The sequence below is a fragment of the Ambystoma mexicanum genome, chromosome 7p (assembly GCF_040938575.1).
Source record: "Ambystoma mexicanum isolate Mex_15411 chromosome 7p, UKY_AmexF1_1, whole genome shotgun sequence".
In the NCBI taxonomy this organism is placed as follows: Eukaryota; Metazoa; Chordata; class Amphibia; order Caudata; family Ambystomatidae; genus Ambystoma; species Ambystoma mexicanum.
The window spans coordinates 285,577,134-285,598,909 of NC_090939.1; the positions used below are offsets into that span (position 1 = coordinate 285,577,134).

At 42.8% G+C, this 21,776-nt stretch overlaps 1 protein-coding gene across 4 annotated transcripts in view; it reads left to right on the top strand.

Annotated features, from left to right (window-relative positions):
* The window catches only part of TIAM1 (TIAM Rac1 associated GEF 1), an 853,394-nt gene that overhangs the window by 405,891 nt on the left and 425,727 nt on the right, over positions 1–21,776 (top strand). For all 4 annotated transcript variants that reach the window (XM_069636354.1, XM_069636351.1, XM_069636352.1 and 1 more), the window contains one exon: positions 1,684–1,854. In XM_069636354.1, the coding sequence (XP_069492455.1) occupies positions 1,684–1,854 (171 nt within the window). The remainder of the gene's footprint in view (positions 1–1,683; positions 1,855–21,776) is intronic.

The window sequence follows — 21,776 nt, forward strand, 5'->3', positions numbered from 1 at the left end:
AGTTGGCTATGCTGGCTAAGACTGATGGGATTTGTAGTCCAAAACATCTGGATAGCCGAAGGCTGCAGGCCTCCCCGTCATAGTGTGGCATTGACATCATGCAAAAATTGATTCTGGAGGAGGAAAATAAAGTACTGCTGTGTGTGGGCGAGAGGCTTCTGGTTTGTGCCCACTCCGTCTGTCTTAAAAGCAGTTTAATATGCCAGGTTTTGTTCCGTAAACTCATAAATAACAAATACACTACATGCTTGGCCTAGAGCAGACATGTCTTTCTCTGAGGTTGCAGCTTTTCCTACCCGGCCTCAGTGGCCTCACATTAAAAGTGCCTTACCAGCACATGGCGGCCAAAGAAGCAGTCATCATCTATGCCTGTGCTCTGTACCAGCTATGAAGGCGTCCACGCTCTCTTGCTACCCGCACTTCGATGTTGCACAGTTTAGACTGCAGGGATCAGCAGCGCATGCCAAGATGAGAAGCTCTCCTATTGTGTCATATGGGCTGAAGAGGGGAGCCAAGATGGCGGGGTCAGATTTTCATGTATGCGCACAAAGTAAGTATGTTGCCACAAAAACGTTTTTAAAAGTGAAAAGTAATTATACTTGCCTGAACATACTCCAGTTGACAACGAGAACTTTTTTACTTGCTGAAAATTTTCTCAACTTTCAAATGTATTTGATATTTGATATTTTATTTCTATCGCGCTCGTACACAAGTGTTTCAGAGCGCGACAAGGCAAGGGAGGGGATCAGGGGAGAACAAAACGGCGATCTTACTAGGCCCAGTGACATTGAGAACGCGCAACTGCATGGGCGAGGGGGAGGGGAAAAGTGCATGGAAGAAGGGAGAAGTGGAAAGTGCGAAGCAGAGGAGAAACAGATAAATAACAATAAATAATAAATGCAACAAACAGTGGTAATGAAGCCAACATTTTGCAAGTGCTAGGTTTAAGGCAGGAGAAAGGGTAGGTCTGATAAGTGCAGGAAGAAAAAGGGGGGCCGTATGGGTACAGATACAGACCCCAGTGCAAGGCGTGGCCTGGAGGCAGTGCGGGAGGGTGGCAGGGTGAGCAGGTACTTGGGCCCGAAGGACAGAGGGTGGCCAGGTGCACAGTGCCAAGAGAGAACAGATCAGCAGGGGGCAGAGGGAGCGAAGGCAGAAGAAAAGAGGAAGGTCTTGAGGTGCTTCCGGAACCGGAGATGGTTCTCCTCAATGTAGGGTGTAAAATACTAGAGTTTGAATTGTTGGAGCTGTGATGCGGGCTGGGTTGCATAACAATTGTCCAATAACAAGCGGCCACTGTGCCAGGCACTCTGTGTGTTCGAAAAAGTTGTATTATGTTACTTAACCCTTAACATTTGCTTGCACTCTTACTGTGAGCCTTAAAGAAATCCCATTGGTAGGTGCGCAACTCCCCTCACAGTGCAATTTGTCAATTTGATTATTACAAATCTAGCTACTTAGAACATGGTTCTAGTCTCTTGGCCATGGGCAACCCTGTAGCACAGTAATTGTGTTTGCTTGCTACAGCTGGCAGCACCCTGGCCTATGGGTGGACCCAGATAAATAAACAATGCCTCCCGAATTAAGAGGAAGAGCCTCTGTTATCTGCATATGTCATAACCTGCTGTAGCGATAGGACATTGAATAATGCCTTGCCTGCTTTTGTCTCCGTTTCTGGTGTAGATGGAAACTGATGCGTCACTGACCAATCTTCATCCACACAATCATGACAGCGATATCTGGGTCCAAGAATACTTAACCCCTTCCTGGGTCTGTTTGCCAAATGATCAGCCAGTGCTGGTCATTATTCACCCGGAGGACACCGCAAGAGATGCTCTCGAGGCAATCTGCAAGGTAGGATGTGTGGCTCTGCACCCAGAACTGTCATTCCCTGCAACCAGTTCTTTTAATCACCTTTCCTGTTCTTGCGTTTAGAAAATCTATAACACATCACATGCATGGAAAACAATTATTTGCTCAGGAAATCCAGAGTCAAGTGATTTAAAAGAAATATTTGTAAACATAGCGTGAATATTTAGATATCCAAAATGTCTGAAGCTCTTAAAACCCCGCTAGTTCTTATCCGTATTTCAGGTTTCATTGACTGTCCAAGTGATATTTCTGCACAGGCTGAGTTGCTGTAGCGTAAACTGTTTTCTGTTTTCTGATAAAGCCGTTTTGATGAGGCCTGCTCTCCATGTGGCGTGTTATACAACTCCAATAAATTAGAATATAAACACAAAGGTCTCGCAGTGTCTAAGACTGAAGCATGCAGATTCCACTGTGAATGTCTTTCATGGTTGCAAAATGAATATTTGATATCCCTCTAGCAGCAATTATCTTTACGATGCCAGAGGTCCTCAAGCAATGACACCTTTGTGGATGGTGATCGACTTGATGCGTTTTGAAAGTCCTAGTATTCCCCTGACATCCCCGAGGCTGGTGCCATGCTCGTTACAGTCTGTTTTACATATAACCATCACAAATGATGCACCAGCATCAGAATTGGGCCCAATGGAATGATGGCTTGGAAGAAAACATCTGTGGATGGTAATTACATGCTTGATGCCAGGTGTGTTCCAAGCGCAGGCTGCCAATCCAGCACTGGAGCTATTAAGATGATTATGGCGCTACAGAGTCTGACGTATGGGGACGGGAGCACAGCGGTGCATTCTCTTTTGAGTAGCTTTAGGAAGGTGATTGAATGTAGTTGTATCTCTGTTCTTTCATGCCATGATGGTCTGTCTGCTGACATTTACCAAGCTTTGTCTTTCTTCTATGTCTTGCATCCAGCTCATTCTTTTTTCCTCTTATCTATTTGGTCCTCGTCATTTCACACCAATTTGCCATCCGCCATCTGTGAACCAGTCGATTTCTGGTATAGTACACATTTCAAGATCTATGTTTCATGTGCGATTTGTCATGTTGTCGATGCACTTAAGAAATTTACGCCGATCTTGTATGAATGAACTTGGTGTTGTTGATTCATTGCAATATGTCATATCATTCTAAGCATGTCGTTTGCTGCATTTGTCAATATGACCACAAACCTCATTGACAGTTTGTGTGAATGCCTTTGCACTTGTGCACAGTTTAATGTTCTCTCTAGGACACTGGATGGGCTTTTGTCCTACAGGGGCAGTATAGATGGCTCCCTTGAAGACTTTAATATAAATGTGGGCCTATGATTAATGCAGATGCACAGAAGTTTTTAATGAAAAGGAAATGAAAACCATTTTAAAACGGAAATCTGTATTACCCACAACCCACATCTTGTTTTCATTAAGCCCATGCATGTGAATTGTGTGCATAGAACCTCGCGGTGCACCTTGGAATGTGTTGTGCTGGCGAGAACAGAATGCTTCTTACTGTGGCCCTCTAAAGTGATTGCTCATGCGCAAGTGTTGCTGCAGGGTGTATTATGAAAAATGTTACTATGCAACTCAGTATGATTAGCAAATAAGACTGTGCATGTTGGGTGCTGTCCAAATAACAGCTTCTTTACCCAGGAAAGTGTGGGTTATTTATGGATAAGCTTCTGAAATGCAGATCTCTGTTTTAATTGATGCTTATCTGTGGAAAGGACCGTAGTTTGGATTGTATCTCATGAGCAAACCTTTTCATATACACTGGTCACTTGGCTGGACCCTTGTTCGCTAGGCTAAAGAAACCATGTTTTCTATGGCTTTTTTCATCGGACATCTCAGTTCTTTTGACCTCATCTCTAGATAGCTTGCGATAGCGTAGAAACCGTTCAGAGAAGTTACCAGGAGGATGCAAGGCCTCCGTCAGAAACCTCCTTTAGTAAGATGACAGCCCTTGCATCCATATGGAGTTGAAAATGGGGAGAGAAGAGTGGCATGAGTACCTCTGTCTGCGGCCAGAGTGCATGTTAGCAGAGATGTTGATTTCCAGAAAGAGATCACGAGGGAAGACTTGTCAGAGGGTAGATTTGGAGGTTGCCGCCCAGCAAGAGTTGGATGCATTAGGAAAAATCTAAGCACTGTATGGTTTCTTTCACCTGGACCAGCAGGAGACTGTATAGTCTAGTGTAGAGAGAAGCTGAAATATCTATACAACTTTGGTTAGTAAGAGGAGACACTCTGTTTTGTTTTCTCGATTCCGGGGTAATGAGCCTGCAACGCTTTTATAATAGAAAACTGCCTTACCTTATAGATGTTTCTTTAGCGATTCTGCATGAAAGGTGACGATTACTCACTGGAAGCACCGTGCTCTGCCTCTAGAACAGGCTGCCTTTTAGAAGTATCTGGGTAAAAACATGCGCTGTGTAAAGGCAGATTAGTCTGAAAATGATAGGTGAAAGCAAGGGAACATGGGAGGTTGGTGGGAATGAATCCCGTTTCTGTGGTGGAAGAAAGGGGTAAGATGTGATGTCAATGGGGGAGGCATCACCCCCGATACCAATATTCCTTAGGGACTGAACTAGTTTATTTTGAGGGTCACTACTATGAAGTGAGCTATTATGAACCTGAACCCATTAACGGGCTGGCTCTTCCGCGTGTCCACCCCCACTGAGATTTGGCATAGACTCCATAGTGATAGTTTACTTTTAGGGCTCCAAAAAAGGGAACATACTTGGATGCAAAGATGTAAACCTAAAGTGAAAGCAGTGCTCTGAAAGGGAGACGTTCTTTTCCAATAAGATATACCCCCGATTACTACAGCTTTAAGACAGCCGATTCTAGCTGAGACATACTCCAAAAATTGCCCATGTGCTGAGATTTCCTCACACTGCAAATCAATGAAAAGATGAGGTGTAATACTGCTTTTTAGCAGCAGATGGCACCATGCACCATTGTGAAGCATCACATAATCCGTTTCAGACGTGGTGCATTTTTGCAACTTCTCCGGTAAAGTTGCATTTAGCACTAGGGCAAAAATATATTCGAAATAATTTGATAGTCATTGTTTTTGTTTTCTTTTGTACTGCTGCATAATTATACTTAAACCTTTCAAAATGGATTTGACTCCTTTTTGTGCAAGGTATGATAGTGCAACCATTTCTGTTAAGCCATCCCTTTAGTTGCATTTGAATTTATTTGTATGTCTATTTATTGTGGGAAGAGGGTATTTCATCCCGAAACATAAAAGAACACAGCTGTAGTTGCGACAATCCTCCATCAGCCACCTTATATTGGAGGGAAAGGAGGGTGCAACTGACTGATGGATTGCAGGGAATTCATAACACAGAGACAAGACACACACCAGACAGTGGTCCAGGGGTACTGGATATTTGCAGAGTCCTGTGTGGAGAAGTGTTTTACAGGGTCATTGGGAGGGCGCTAATGAGACAGTAAGTTGAGCCATCTCCTTCATGGCTTAGGATGTTGCGCTTCAGTGAAGAATTAACGGAGTGGGAGGTTTTAATGTTGAAAAGTAGTTCAAGTTGTGGGAGATGTGGTCGAAGGGAGAACCCAAAAGAAAGCACAGGGTGGTAAAGAAATGGAGAAATTAGGGAGAGTGTAGGGGGAAGGTTGCAGAGTTGGGAGTAGATGTGGAGAGTGCAGGTTTTTCTGATGCAAGGGTTAATCATGGCTGCAGTAGAGGTACGTTGGGTTGCTATCGTGGTAAAAAGGACATCAAGTTTGTGATCCTTGAGGGAGGATGATTGGGAGAATGAAATGGGAGAGGTAGATAATGGGAGAGAGGTAGATAACTATAATCTTGGACGAGACAACAAAGGGCCTTCCAGTGACAGCTTGCAGAGAGGCAAGTGGCAATGTACTCCTAGAGCGCAGGAGTAGAAATTGGGACGAGCAAGGAGGTTTGGATGCCATGTGTGAAGAGATAAGAAAACAAGAATGAAACGAGTTGACCATGTGGGAAGGTGTAGAAGGTGAAGAGTAAGGGAACAAGCAATGGAGACCTGGGAGACTCAGATAGGCACGGACTGGCACAGACTGAGTAAACAATGGAGGGAGGATGGGTTCTTGTAGACCTTGTTCCAGGAGGTGGAGATTAGTGATTGTAAAGGTAAGAGGCAACCCAGTTAACTTGGGTAATTGTCCTGGATTACAAAGTTGTGTCAAAGGTGACCAGAGGTCCAATAGGAATGAAATGGAAGAGCATGGATGATGATCAGCAGAGATCAGAATGTTGGGCACATGAGTGAGGTCTGTTTTATTAGAGGGACGGGGAGGAATCTAGACTAGATTAGGTCACATATATTAAAAGTTTAGATAGGTGGAGAACCCCGGCCTGGGATGTCCTTCCCCAGAACTGTCCGTACCGAGTTTCAGTAGCGGGTTTTAAATACTTAGGGGTGTGTTTGTGGGCCCAGATCTTGTGGAGTATGTGTCGCAATCTGCACCCTATAACTGAGAGGTTTTTGCAGGATGACGCGCACTGGAAGTCCCTCTCGTGAATGCTGCTTGGGAAAGCGGCTCTGTTTAAGATGATAGCCCTACTTTGGTATATGAATATCCTGCAGAATTCCCCATTACCCAAGGTGGAATTTGACCAGGTGGATGTGGCTCCTCGGATGCTTTTATGGGGGTAGGGTTTGAGCAGTCTCGCATCGCCCTGGTCGCGGTGCAGCGCTTGGTATGGGAAGGAGGGGTTGGGCTCCCGAACTTGCGTAGCTACTACTGCGCTTCCCAACTGGCAGTTGTAAACGACTGGCTCTTTGGGGCGGTGTCGCTCCTACATGTTGGGAATGAGTGAGGTTGGATGGTGGGGTCTCCACCTCACAAGGTTCTCTACTGCGGACAAAAAAAAAGAATCCGCTCTCACCTATGATGCATCATAGTAGGCAAATATGGAAGGATTCTCATCGCTGTGTGTTTTGGGGGAGCAAGGCTACCCTGATACAGCCACTATGAAATAATGCCCAACTCCCGGAAGTGGGGAAGACTGGCAGGTTCGGAGGCCTGGGAGAGATGTGTGAAGGGTAAGGATATGGTGAAAGACTGGGCAATGATTCCCTTTACAAATTCGGGCTACCAAAGACTGAAGCATATCACTTCATGAAGCTCTCGCATGCTTCATCTCCTCAGTTTGTCATTAAGATCCCAGCTTGCTCCCCCATATAGGTGAACCTTCTCCCAGAGCATATAAAAAGCAAGGTTATTTCCACCCTCTATCAGGTTGTTACCGCCTATGCCACAAAGGTATTGGTCAATGTCAAGGCACAGTGGGAGAGGGACCTTGGGCCGATGCAACCTGAGGATTGGGTGGAAGCTCGCCTCTTCCCCTGGGAGATGGGTATCTCGGCACGTATAAGACGGATTCAACTCATATTTGCATAGGGTCTACTACTCTCGTACTACCTTACACAAATGGGGCGGGTGGATCATTCTACATGTCTGGAAGGGACCTTTTTCCACATTCTATGGGAATGGCCAGGGGTTTGCTGCTTGGGGCAGAAATGTCTGGACAGGATACGTTCTGTGACCAGATTGGACATACCAGGGGACCCAAGATTGCTGCCTTTGGGAGTGTGATTTTCAAGGTTTGAGAAATTGTTTACAGCAGCCTGACTGATGACTATTGCAGCACTCTGGGGGCAGCGGATCACCCGAGATTGGAGAAGTGGGCAGGGGAAATGGATTGCTGTATGGCCATGGAAAAACGAATATATAATTCAAGAGGCTGTCATGGGAAATGGGAGAAGATTTGTGGGGAAGTGGGTGGGGGGAGCATAGGGGGGTGTCCATTTGTGGACTGCTGCGATTTCTTGGTGGTCGTGGAAAACTTTCTTTCTCTAGATGATCCCTGTGGTGGATAGTTTTTTGTGTGGACTTGGTAATGTATCCTGCTGTGCTTTTGTTTATCGTTTGCCCTTTTTGTTCAAATGTTTATATGTTTCGGTAATACGCAAAATAAAAAGTGTTTTAAAAAAAAAACAGATGCTATTTGGGGTGCCCCATGGATCAATCTTGTCAACAGTGTTTTTAAATCTATCCATGGAGTAGCTGGGAAATCTGGTTCCCGACTTTTGACGTCCAATGTGCTGATTGACTCCCAGTTGTATCTGCAAATAATATCTTGGAAATATCCATCGTCTGCGAGAATACTTTCAAAGGTCCGAGATCTGGATATCCTCGTATCTCCTTAAATTGAAAACATCAAAGATGGAGTTAATTTTGTTCTTTCACTCATTGCTCTGGAATTCTGTACTTTCCTGGCCATCTAGAGCTTTTACTCCTGGTGCACCCTCAGTTTCTGCTTCCTCAGTGGATTGTTTGGGTTTTACACTTGACTTCGTTTGTCCCTCACATTAATGCTATGGTGGCTAATTTCTATCTTCGGTCTATAAATCTTTCGTTTCTTCGGGACACTTTTATGTTAGTTCAAGCTTTGGTTCTTTCACATATTAACTTTAGGATTGCGGTTCTGTAGGGACTTGCTTCTTCTGCTCTCACTCTTCTGACAGTAGTCTTTCTGGCTGCGGCCTGGTTACTTGTCAGACCTCGGAAGTTAGAGAACAATTACTGCTACCGTAGCTTAACTGCGCTGGCTCCCTTAGGTAGCCAGTACTCAGTTTAATATCGCTTGTTTGGCTCATAAAGCCACGCATTCTCATTCTCTCCACTTCTTAGCTTTTAAAGTGACACTCTGTGATGGTCCTAGAACCTTTCATATCCAGAGGACTTCACGCCTTGAAGACCTCGGATTCCAGCGGTTGTCAACTTTGAAACACTTTTCTAGCTGATGAATGATCCCCTGGAACTCTATTCCCCCATGGATTATCCAGATCCAAGCCATGTTTAAATTTCGGGAAAACCTGAGGATATAGTTATCGAAAACAAGTGTTTTGGGACTTTTAATGTAACATGCACTCCATGCCTGTTGCAAAATGCTATGCTCTTAACCTTAGTTTATTGCCATTCATATATTCTCTTCACGCCTCAGTTATCAAATATAATTGAGTATGTTTTTCTAGATTATCAAGTTCGTTGTAACCAGGTTCAACCTGTCATTGCTCTCTGCTGTGATGGCCACAGTCCCATCCCTTCTTTTTAAGGCCCATCCTTTGTCTGTTTTTCTCTCTTAGCGTGTCTATGACCTGCTTTCCCTTAACCTTTCTTCGGTTCCCTTCTGCGTTTGTGAAATTGCAGGCGCTATCACACGTGTGTTCCTTCAAAATTTAACGAGATTGATATTGAGTCATTCATTTCCCATTGGTTAAAAGATAGGGAATGACTCCATCTGTTCTCCTGTTTAATTTTGTAGCTCAACAATTCTAATATATTTTGTGTGCCCTGGTGGATTAATGCTAATACTTCCCAAGGGACGGTTTTAACCTTTATCAATATTAAAATGTGTCAAATCAACCATCTTGGGGTTTCATTGCATTCACTGTCATTCAGATGTTTCCACCCTTCCCTCCAGTCCCAAGTAAAATTTAATTCTATTGGTTATTTTGGAATTGAGTCCCACCTGGGTCGCTCGCGAGGTGTGCATGTTTAAGCTGATTTTTGCAGTAGTAATTGACTTTGTCTGCACAGAATCGTTCAGAGGTAATGCAGTTTTGTTAAAAAAAAAAATAAAAAAAAAGTGTGTCACTCTGCTTAGGGTGACTGCATTCCATTCTGTTTGTAAGAACCAACATAGGTTTATTCCACAAAATACATTGCTGCTAGGCAATATTCCGTCCTATATTGTTATCCCTCTCTGCAAATGAAATTCATCCTACTGTTGTAGGGTTTTGTGGGCGTAGTGTATATCAGTGGGTCTCGGGTAATGGAAGTGGATTCACAGTGGGTAACACCTGATACACGGGTGCAATGGAATAAAGTAAAGCCAAAGCACGCTTTCACTGGAAAAAAGGAACATGTTCACATGTTAAAACAAGGGTTCCAAACAGTGCACATACACTTTGCATATGATATGGTTGCCTAGATTTGCATGCCCCTGCCACATTTCCTACACATTAATAACCACTGGTATGAATTAACCATTGGTATCGTTTGTTGCTTGTAGCTTTGATAAAACAAGCGTTGTTTGATTGTTACATCCTTCCACCATTGCCTGTCCTTCCGCCTTCCACCATTGCCCATCCTTTCACCATTGGCCATTCTTCCACCTTTCTGCATTGCCCTATCAATTTTCTCCCTGTAAGCTGCTGCTCCCTCTTTGGCCCTTTCCCCGCACCATTCCAAAAACTGCATATAATTGGTCAATAAGTGCTTATGGTCGAAGACTAGAATCTTTGCAAGATGGATGACGTACTTCTAGAAAACAAATACAGGTTCAGATGTCTGAATGGAACTATTGACAACATGTATACGATGAGTATATATGAACATTCAGGTAATAACTAGTGGGTGTCTGTCCTCAAAATCAACATTATTATTGTTGACTCATCCTACATACTGCCGGCTGTAAATTAAATCGACACCTGCTGCACCCAGTCTAATAAATTGATCCCACCTGAAGAGATCATAAACAAAAATATTTTAAAAAAAAAACAAAAAAACGTCTGGACTGACACTGGGCATTTCTGATTTTTAAAATGTTATGATCTCTTCACAATGAAACATAAAACTTTCAAATGCATAAAACATTTCACCTCTACAATTTAGAAAAAAAGTTCAAAAGTAAATAGAAAGAAGTGTCAGAATAAAGCCAAACGGGCACTTGATCCTGCAAACCTAGCCATTGTATCACCTAGGAAAACTAGTTGATTTGGCGCAGCCATCAACAGCTGAGCACTGCCAATGCTGCCTTTTGGCAATCTTGATCTGGATGGGCTCCAACTGGCTCCAGCTTAATGTTGACAAGACTGAGGTCTTCGTCGTCGAGGCCCCACCTGAGACATCTCTCTGGTCAGCCGATTTTTTGCTGCCCGAGTTGGGCCTTGTGGCCCAGCCAGTTGCTGTAGTAAAAAATGTTGGGGTCAAGTTTTGAGCTTTCCACCTTTCACCTTTCCATGCTGCCGGGCTTCTGTGGGCCAAACACCGTGCTCGCCATTACCATGGGGCTGAGCAGGTGAGTTGTGGCCTCGGGAGCCCCCTTTTAGCCATCTTTAGGGCCTCGTTTGCCCGTTGACCCCCTCTCCCTTCCTCGCTCTCCCGTGCCTTCCTTCCCACCTCCCCAACTCGCCCACCACTCCTGATTGGTCCTTCCACCTTCCCATGCTTCCATCAGGCGCTGCGGTACCTCCTGGTACCGGCGCCCACGTGGTTCTTTCTCCCCGTTCCCCTTTCGCTTCCCATTCCTCCCCTCCCGCCTCCCAGACCACCCCTCACCTCGATTGGCTCACTCTACACTATTAAAGCCATCTCCCCAGGGCAGCCCTCTGTCCGGCAGCCCCTGCGGCGAAGGGCCCCAAGGCCAAGGGCGGCTCCAACAGAGGCGGCTCCACAAAGTGTCTGCAGGTGTCTGCAGGGGAAGCCAAGGAAGGCAGCAGACACCAACAAAACTGAGTGTGGCATGGGTGGGGTGTAGAGCAATTACTCTACTCCAGAAAGCCCCCGTCACTCTACCTTACCTTCCATAGCGTAGACTGCCATAGACTTTAATAATACATACTTAGGAAGACTTGTGACCACTGTAAATGGATTGTAAATGTAGCGTTGTGATACATATGCTAGTGCCACACATGTAGGGAACGGAACTTTAGCTTGCGTCGCATCTAGATGGAAATGTGATTGTTAGCATGTGCCACACTCCGAATTCTGAACTTTAGTTTGCGTCCCATCTAGATAGAAATGTGAATGTCAGCATGTACCGCACCTAGAAGGAATCCCATAATTTGAATGGACAGCAATGCCAACTAACCAACCAACTAATAATTCCATCTCTCTGCATACACCTCTCAAACTCTAACCAAACACAACCACAAGCCTAAAACGCAGCAATCCGCACAAACCTCAACAATGAAACAACAAAGCAAACCACACATAGACTTGCACAACAGAACACGACTACGGACCGTAAAACACCCCAAGCCCAGCAAACTGACCCACCGGGCTGAGGCTGCCAACAGCACACCACTGCTCTCTTGCACTTTTCCAGCATACTCCCAGTAACCCACCCCTTCTCCTCCCCTTTTTCAGAGCCGCCAGAGCACCAGGGGACCACTTCGGTGGTGATAGTGCGCGGTACAAATGTCCTTTAACATTAACATGTCCTTTCCTTGCTCCCTCAAATAAACACCGTCTGTCAAGGGGTTTACTTTAAACTCCACACTCTAAAGTGCTCCCCTCTTCCCGTGGGACTTAGCCCCGTGGTGGTTTCTTCTTTGGTTGCTGGCTCGCTCGACTATTGCAATTCTTTGTACCTGGGCCAACCAGCCTATCTGTTGCGGCGCTTGCAGATCCTTCAGAATTCAGCGGCACGGCTTGCCACTGGGCCTCTTGCTCCATCTCGGTTTCAGGAGTCCTTCAATCGCTTCATCGGCTCCCAATGGCCAGCCGGATTACGTTTAAGGCCCTCTGCATTGTGCACCGTGCCTTTTATGATATTGGTCCTGAGTACGTGCAGGAGAAATGTCGCTGGTATGTGCCGGCTCGCTCTTTGAGGTTGGCCAATACAGCTTATTTTTTTGGTTCAACGTGTTGGATGTGATTGTGTGGGGGGCTGCTCCTTTTCTGTCGTGGCTGTGCGGTTGTGGAACTCTTCCCACGCCTCTCTGCCTTACTGAGGATCATCTGTTTCAGGCAGGCAGTGAAACCCTGGCTTTTTGATGCCTAAAATCTGGACTTGGTCTGTGGCTTTTTTATGTCTTTGTTTATTTCTTCTGTAGTGCCATGATGCCCCCCGGGGTGAGAGTTTGCACTTTATAAATGGTTTAACATAACACAGCATCAAATAATGCATTCTTCACAAAAAACTGTAAAGTGAAAATGTTTTAATTCTTTCCACTGTATTGCCTAGATGGATTAACCATTCATTCACGAATCCCACATAACTCTGGCCCCCAACCCAATTCAATATCCAGTTCCAGGAATGTTCATCTGGGTGGGCCAGATTTGTGATCAGTGGGCCCAATTTCCATTGGGTGAGAGTGTAGGAGCACCCTAAACACCTTGAGCCAGATTTCCTATATTTGTGATCCTGCAAAACATGCCTGCCCAGATGAGGAAAAATCCATTTGCACCCTTCAGTTAGTTTAGTCTGGTCTTCTTTAAAAGTTGCATAAGCAGTCTGGATTCAAACACAGGTTGTTGGGACCAGGGCCAAGACACTTACCCATAAGACTACTTCAATGTCTGATCAGGATGCTGGTAAGGATTGCACTCAGTGGCAGATTTAAGACACATGCTTCAGGTGCAACATTGGCAGAGGCTCCGGTTAGGCTGGGCATGGGAGGTGGATATTCAGTGGCAGTAGTTAATGGCTGTTACAAGTGCAAGTAAATGTTTTTCCTGACAGTGATTTGCCCAGGATCACTCAATTTGTTCAAGTGGGAAATCTGATTCCGCCCCCCTCCAACCACTCGCCCCTTCCAAAATCACATGCTCTTCAGTACCCATTCCAAAGTCTTCTGCTCTCCTCTTCCATTAGCTCCCTTGTTCCCTTACATAACCTCCCACGCTACTTTGACCTTCCATTCGCTATTCATTTCAGTTTCCAGCCACATGCCGTTTCCATGAGGAAAACTATTTTCAAAGCATGAAAAATAAAAAACGGTATATTGCAGACCCCTGAACAAGATGTGAATCCCAATTAATCATGACCGAAGAACAAATGTTATTGATCTTTTTCAACATAATGCAATAAATGAGCAATACGAACCATACAGCAGAGAGAAAGAGAAGCGAGCAAAATAGTGAGGCAACAACAATGTACCTATCTTTTGTTACCCTCCTAGCTGCTCTCCCCTTTCTATTCTATCAATTGCTCCTTCACCTTTCACCCCTAGGCGCCTTTCTTCAGGTCCCCCTCACCACCATTCCCAACTACCACCACTCCCATCTACCCCACCATGCTTTCTTTGCATGGCTGGAGAGAATCGCAGATTATACCCCACCTCCCTCTGCCTCTGTGAGGGCTGAGCAATGAAGCCTTCGGTACTTATTCAATCTCAGGTGGTGCATGCTCAATAATGCTTCCCTGAACACTGTGGCTACTCCCAGCAGGACACAGAGGAGGTGCTTGTGATCCTGCCATCTTGTTGTGCAAGACAGACACCCTCCCAGAATACTAAAGGAAGGAATGGGACATTTTATTTCCTACTAAATGACATTTTGAAGCACATAATTGCAATATTGTTGCATTTTTTGCAGCACATTTCAATTGAGTTAACTGTGGGGAGTGCTAGCATGTTGCAGAGACAGCCAGGGCAGGGGGTGCTGGATCAGGAGGCAGATGTTGCAGGTTGAGGGGTTTCTGGCCTCCTGGTGTGGCATGGCGGAGGGGAGGGAGCCAATATGTCATTGTCTGGTGCATACTGTTAACAATATGCAATTGTCTATGATGACTTGTTTGCTTTGATTTGATGTTGAATGTCAGTTTTGTTCAATTAATGCAGCCTTATCTTTTCCAATGAAAGATGTGCATGTGTCTCCTTGGCCGTCCCTCAGCCCTGCGCTGCCCATCAATTAAACCACAAGTGAGGCTTTTTTGGAATATATTTTACTGGAATATATTTTACTGCAAACTGAATCACTTCTAGGGACACCTTATTTTGGCTGGTAAAGCACAGTGCGATTAAATGTTTTGCCCAGGATCAAGAATGTGTGCATAGCCTTACATGTAGGTACTTGACAACACATCTTCCCAGCTCAAGTTGGCACATATGTTGCAGTTTGATTTTGCCTACATAAAATAATACTCTTATGCATATGACTTCAGAAAAGGCACAAGTGACATGATAAATCAACAATACAATGTATACATCACTGTAGAAATGTGTTGATGAAAAATGGTAAGTGGGTCATTTAGTTTTTAAACCTAAATTGGACTGAGGGGAGGGATCACTTCTATTTGCACATGGTTGCAAAAGGGTTCCTCCATGAAATGTTAATTGTTTCCACCAAGTACTGGAAAAGTAAATAGTAAAATACAGGAAAAATTGCCTTTTCTCTTCAATTTTCCATCTGGAAAAGTGTAATCCCTCCCACAATAAGCGATTGTTGGAGCCATCTACAAAAGATTCCTTTGTAATCTGCCTGCAGGTGTAAAGGTCTGCCGGTTTTCATTGGAATTCATAGGTTTTCCACCAGCATAATCCACTCTGCTTTCCAACTTCACCTGTCAAATCATACAGAATTCTGCTCCACGTAAAAAGTACTGGTAAATGTTTTTAGCACCACTTTTTTCCACTCTGATTAACTTGGAAAATGACCTTCTATAATTGTAGCTTTATTTTCCCCATCCTGAATGGAAGCCTACATGTTCCAGCATGAAAATTATTGGGAATTTACAAAAAATCTTATACAGACACAAGTGAAATGCATGACATTGTTTCACATAGCTTGTTCTGTACCCCATAATTTCACAATCACACTTAAATAGCTTATGAAACCGTACATCATTTTAAGAAACAAGTGCCACAACAATAGTCACTGCCAGTTATTTTCTTCGTATATCAAATCACTTCCTGTTGTATATAATCTGCCGCTAAGACACATTTAACGATATGGCCTCACTGGGAGGGTCTGTGCAGCCTTGGTTTTCTGTGTTTCAGGGTAGAGAGACAGAGCAGGGGGACCCCATGAGCATTTGGCCCTTGTCCGACTGATAAGTCCACCTGTGATTGCACTCGGCAGGTAATATTTAAATACTGCTTTTAGGTTTAAAAGATGTGTCCCCTTTTATACTTTACCAGCAACATTAAAGGAAATGCACCTCTCGTGTTATTTTCTAGGTATTGATGATTAATCTTCTGAGAGGCAAATGTTTGAGGGGTGGGAACAATCCTCCCATCCCGCTTCCTCTCCCCCATGTCACTGGTGGGATCCCACAGTAAATAATGTCCATTTACGGCACTGCCTAAACAGCCAGCACATAATACCTTCGAAACACGACCCTCAATAAACATGATGTATTCGTTTTGTATACACACTCTGTTAATAGTTACTCAAACAGTATGAGGTTATCAAGTCAGTACTCAGTTAGAATTATGGAAAGTTCTGGCAGCTAAGGTTAGGCTTCCTCACAGACAAAGATATGTTCTATTACGGTCAGAATCCACTGGTAAGTACACATGAGAAGAGGAGCATGCGGCTGTGATGCTGCCTGGTTGAGGGCAAAGTGAGCTGTGAAGACCGAAACACTGAATCTAGGTTTTTGGCGTTGACGCGTTGATGAAGCAGGAGTGGGTTTGGCCTTAAAGGAGCTAGGAACGAGGTATGCATTTTATACTTCACATCATGATTTGATAGATTTTTATAAAGATTTCATATAAAAGAATTGAGCTATTAATGGGTTAGGCATGGTCCTTGTATTTTAATGTGAATAAAAGCTGAATAAAAATGTATGTTTTTAAAGGTGAATAAAAAATGTTTTTTTAGGATAGCTGTTTGTGGTTTTTAGGTTGAGCCTGGCGGACATGCCCGGGCATGTTTGTCCCATAACCATAACCGGGCATGAAGCTGGCTGGAATATATTATGACAAAGGAGGTGTTAAGAGCAAGAGAAAAATTTAAATTCTATAGTGTGATTAAAAAATATAAAAACTGCGGGGGAATAGCTTCAATGGCTAGTAGCGTTAAACTTAATATTGTGTAAATTGAAGCTGGGAACCTGGCACGCTAACCCTGTGTAAATAGGCAAAAAAATTTTTTACGGGGGCTAACACAAATGTTTTCAAGCTATTGCCTTTGGCAATGCTTGTTTTTTTAAAAAAAAAACATTGAGATCAATTTGCCTTTTTATAAATTGAGTGTGGTTTATAGCGCTAATGCATAAAACTACTGGCTGTTGTCAATTCATGTTTTTCATTTAAAAATAAAAAGTAAAACTTTAACCTAAAAACTACTGGCAATTGGCAATGCCTATTTGCTTTAAGACGCAATGTATCTTAATTTTAGATAATGCCGACAATGTGTGGTTTGTTTTTAAATGAATACTCACAGACAGTCTGCTGGCTGGGCCACACACACCAGGTGATAGCTATAAAAACAGTGCATTAGCATAGCTGGGTTTTAGTTACAAGCGTCACAGGGTTTTGGCACATGGACTCTTGCGTCAGTTGTGAAATTATAGGAATTGCGGACAGTCAGCCTCTCAACTGTGTTTTCTGCCCATCCAGGAGAAAATATTTTGTGTTGTAAAAAAACTGAAAAATATAGAATCAGAATAGAAAAACTTTTATACAATGAGCATCAGCATATTTCAATTTCAACATCTTAAACCTCTATAACAAACAAGCACATGAATCCTAAGAATACATTTCAAACTGTTTACATGAAAATTCTCGGCTACAGCACTTCATATGTGTGATCTCTGACAAAGGTGGCAAAATCCTGTTGGGCCCGCCTGCCAAACTATAAATTCACATTGTCAGCATTGTCAATATTGTGAAAAAGACAATGCTAAGTTATAATTGTATTTCCAAAGAAAAGCTGTTACATGCTACCACCCATCTAGCTCATAATTAATAAAGCCCACTTTGCAGCGATCACATGTAAAAAATGAATACTAACATTGATTCACCCTGCAGACATGACAAACGTAGCACTTTCTGACAGTTCCGGTGTCCAAATTAAATATTTAGCTTTTAGAATTTTGTGCTATTTAATACATCAAAATAGGATGCAACAGGGTCAAAACAGCAAAGGCACCATTATAAATCACACTTTTCAACCCGGCCCTATGTCTGTAATGTATACATATAGGCTTGATATCCCTGTGCTGCTTAATCAAATTAGGATTTTGTCTGTAAACACCACTCCTCAAAACTTGCAAAAAATATAATTACTGCACACCATACATTCAAATCCAAATCGCTAGCATGTGTCCGACTATTCCCCAAGAGACACACAATTATACAAACATTACTTCAAAATACATTTGCTATTAAATAAATAAGAACCCTGGGTGTAAGGTATAAGTAGAAATGTAACAGCCTTTTCATTTGTGCTTGCTTTCATCAACCCTCACCATCAAACTCTACTTTCACTATGCCTATATAAAAGCCAGGGCTGTCAACTTCATCAGTGCCTTTTTCTTATAAACTGCACTGACATTTAACACTGAAATCATATGCCGTGTTAATAGAGGCCAGCCCTGAAAACATATTTAATTGGTTCCAGAATGTGCTGCAACACCCTGGAACTTGTAACATTTTTTAAAATCAGTATTTCCACCCGCTTGTGTGAAAGAAAAACTGGCTGTACTTTTCTTCCATAATATGTGCGCTGTTTAACAAGAACTCAAATTCTCCCATGTTCTGTCTGCCAAATTGGGGCTTGACAATGCACTGACATCTTGTACCTTTCGTTTACGAACTCAGTTCGTCATATAGTTTAAACCTGCCCTGACAATGTTATGTTTAAAATGAATATTTACAGAAGCTTGCAGTGTAAAAGCTGTGTCAGTATTGTGTGCACCCCTCTAAAGGCACACATTGCAGTCAGCTTTTTTCCCTGTGGAAGGCTGTGAAAAGCCACGTGAGCACATTATCTACATACAAGTTTGATAAGAGATACAGTATGTCCCTACAGAATCCCTATAGCAAAGAAAAATGTGTACAGATTACAAGCCTTCCCTATCTCTCGCAGCGCACATTCCACAGGCAGCTTTAACACCAGCTAGCCCTATACATAGTTTAAAATAATGCAGCGTCCACATGTAAAAATAAGTCCTAGCAATATTTTACCTTCACACATGCATTGTTCCACTTTGCCCAGGCCCTGAGTCTAAATTACAAATATAGTTTTATACTTTTGCATTTTTTAATACATCAAACAGGCTACAACTGCTCTAACAATGCTGCTAAGAACTAACAAAGATAATTTTAGCTTGCTGCAGAATGCCCCTAGCAAAATATCTCATTTCTCCCTGCACACAATTTTCAATTAGTGAAACGTGCAGGTAACACCAAGTTAAAACCTCAAGTGCTTTGTGCATTCAACATGTAATTAAGCTCATGCCTTCAAACACCAATAAAACATAGTTTTTAAAAAACCCACCTTTAACGGGCTTAAGTTGCTGTTAGCAGAGAAAGCTGTCCTCCACAAACAATAGGACTCGGGCTGGCTCAGCCGTCAACTTGAACTCCAAACACTGAATTCAGGTAGGCACCACACCCTTCCCTACCACCACTGGCTGCCAGAGATATGAGGCCTATGCAAATATCAATATTCACCATATATGATGCAGCAAAAATGACCGTTCTATCACCAGTCTTATAATGGTCCACCTGTTCACCGTTTGCTTCATAAAAACCTGTTGCTTTGAGGTAAGCATGTTCAAAAATGCACATCATTGCTATCAATACAAACGGATGTCCTTTTTCAAAAGTCAGCAGTTTTAAAATAACTTGTGGATGCATTACATCACCCTGCTCCATGTTTAAAATATTTTCTGCTGGATGGGCAGCAGAACGGAGTAAAAGGAGAAAAGCACAGGGGCAATGCGCTGGTCCTGGATGCAAGCCACGCAGAGCAACAGCAGTTCGAATCCCGGATCTGTGCTTAGAAACCAAACTCAGGTACGGTATAAGGTGCATTATAAAAAACTAATAATCAAACACAAAAATTCCTAGCATTTCACTGCTGACACAAGAATCTATGTGCCAAAACCTTGCGTGACTTGTAAATGAAACCTAGCTCGGCTGCTGCCCTGTTTTCATTGCGATCATAGCGATAAACTACTGCGTGTGGCCCAGGGCCGCCGGACTTGTCCAAGTGTCACCAGAATCTCAGGCGGCAGAAACCGCGTTACGAGTCAAGTGACAGGAGAGTTACCGCCGGACTTGTAATGAGGCCCATTGTGTCTTAAAGCAAAACAGCATTACCAATTGCAAGTAGCTTTTAGGTTAACGTTTTACTCTGTTTAAATGAGACACAAGCATTGACAAAGCCAGTCGTTTTTTGGTTAAAGTTTTGCTCTGCATTTAGACTGCAGCAAGTATTGACAACAGGGCTCAAGTCAAGGGTACACGTGGGTGGACCGAGCCCACCCACTTTTTTTTTTTTTTTAGAAGGTGGACTCAGTCCCCCCCGCCCTCCCAGCTAAAACGAGAAACATTGAATGTTCTCTTTGAATTTATGAATTAAAGCCAAACTCGTGATTGAACCACTGTCGTCAGGTTTGCAGGCCAGACACTTCACCACTGCACTAAAAAATCTGATGAAAAAATAACAAACTACTAAAGGTGAAATGTCCCATTTCGTTACTGCAAGTTCCAGAGAAAACATTTGTACTGGTTCTTGGAGTTTAAAACATGCACACTTTTTTAACTTTTTCAAAAACACTATTATGAGAAAGTATCCCCGCTTGGTTTTGTGTGTGTTGATTTTATGAAAGGCGAATGTCATTCGTCCTGCGCAATTTGGGTGGTTATGCAAAGCTAATTTAATTGAATGTGGTAACGCCACATCGCGTTTTCAGTCTCCTCACTTTTATTTTTCAGACTTCACCCCCGATTGTCAGTCAGTAGGTTTTAGGTTAAACTTTCTCTTTATTTTTAAATGTCAAACATGCATTGACAAAGCCAGTAGTTTTATGTATTAGTGCTATAAACCACACTTTACTTATAAAAAGGCAAATTGTTCTCAATATTATTCAGCTTTTATTTGCATTAAAGTACCAGAACCCCCCTAACCTATTAATAGCTCATGATGTCAACTACAAATCATAACTGGTTCCTAGCGCCTTTAAAGGCCAAACCCCATCCTGCATCATTGTCACAATGCAAAAATCCTAGATTCAGTCTGTTTTCACAGCTCACTTTGCCCTCAACCAGGCAGCATTGCAGCTGCATGCGCCCAGATTTATGCACCTTTTTATATACAATTTATATTCACTTTATATCATTTTAGTATAAAATGTACATTTACTTTATAGCCTTTTTTTATATAAAACTAAAACTTTATATAAAAATATATTTGATATACAATTGATATCAAAGATATCTTTATTATATTAAATGTATATTAAGTTTATATCGAAATCCTATCAAAAGGGGGGAAGACTAAGGAGACAAAAGAAGTGTCATTAGTTTGAATGGAGACAAAAGGCGGCCTCTTCTGCTACTATGATTTCCCATGATTACACAAAAGCCCAACTGTTGGGATGGCCAATGCTGGTTTAAAAGTGTCATTTATCAAATAATCAAAAAAAAAATAAAAATACAGTAATGCAAAACGTATTAAAAAACAATGCTTTTTAAAATTATTCCACCGAAAAGGAACTGATGTCCTTTTCAGTTTGACTAAATGAATATTTTAATCGTAGATGACTGTTTAGCATGATATGCATGGTGGCTTATTTGCAATTGCCAGACTAAATGAATCTACCGGAGTGGGTGACAATTCCTCAGTGCTGCTCAAAGTTGTAAATGTTTAGCCCAGCAAGAGAGGCTGTCTCTTTCCCTGCAGTACTAGCCCCATTTACTAGTCTTGATGTGTAGAATAAGGTATGGCAGCGTTTTACTATGAAATTCAGCGTGGGTCAAGGATTGGGGAACAGTGGCCAAGGATTGGGGAACAGTGGCTTAAAATTCCAGTTTAATATTGGTATTACGATTGCTCCTCCAAACAGAAGGATCTCTTTTATCACCACATGGAAGTACTTATTGACCTCCTCTGAACCAATCAAAATGATTAGAGTTCCCTCAATAACTACTGTATTTATTTTTTATTTTTGTTTTTGTTTTTTGGCTATTTACTGAGCATGGAATGCTTTGCAATTATGGT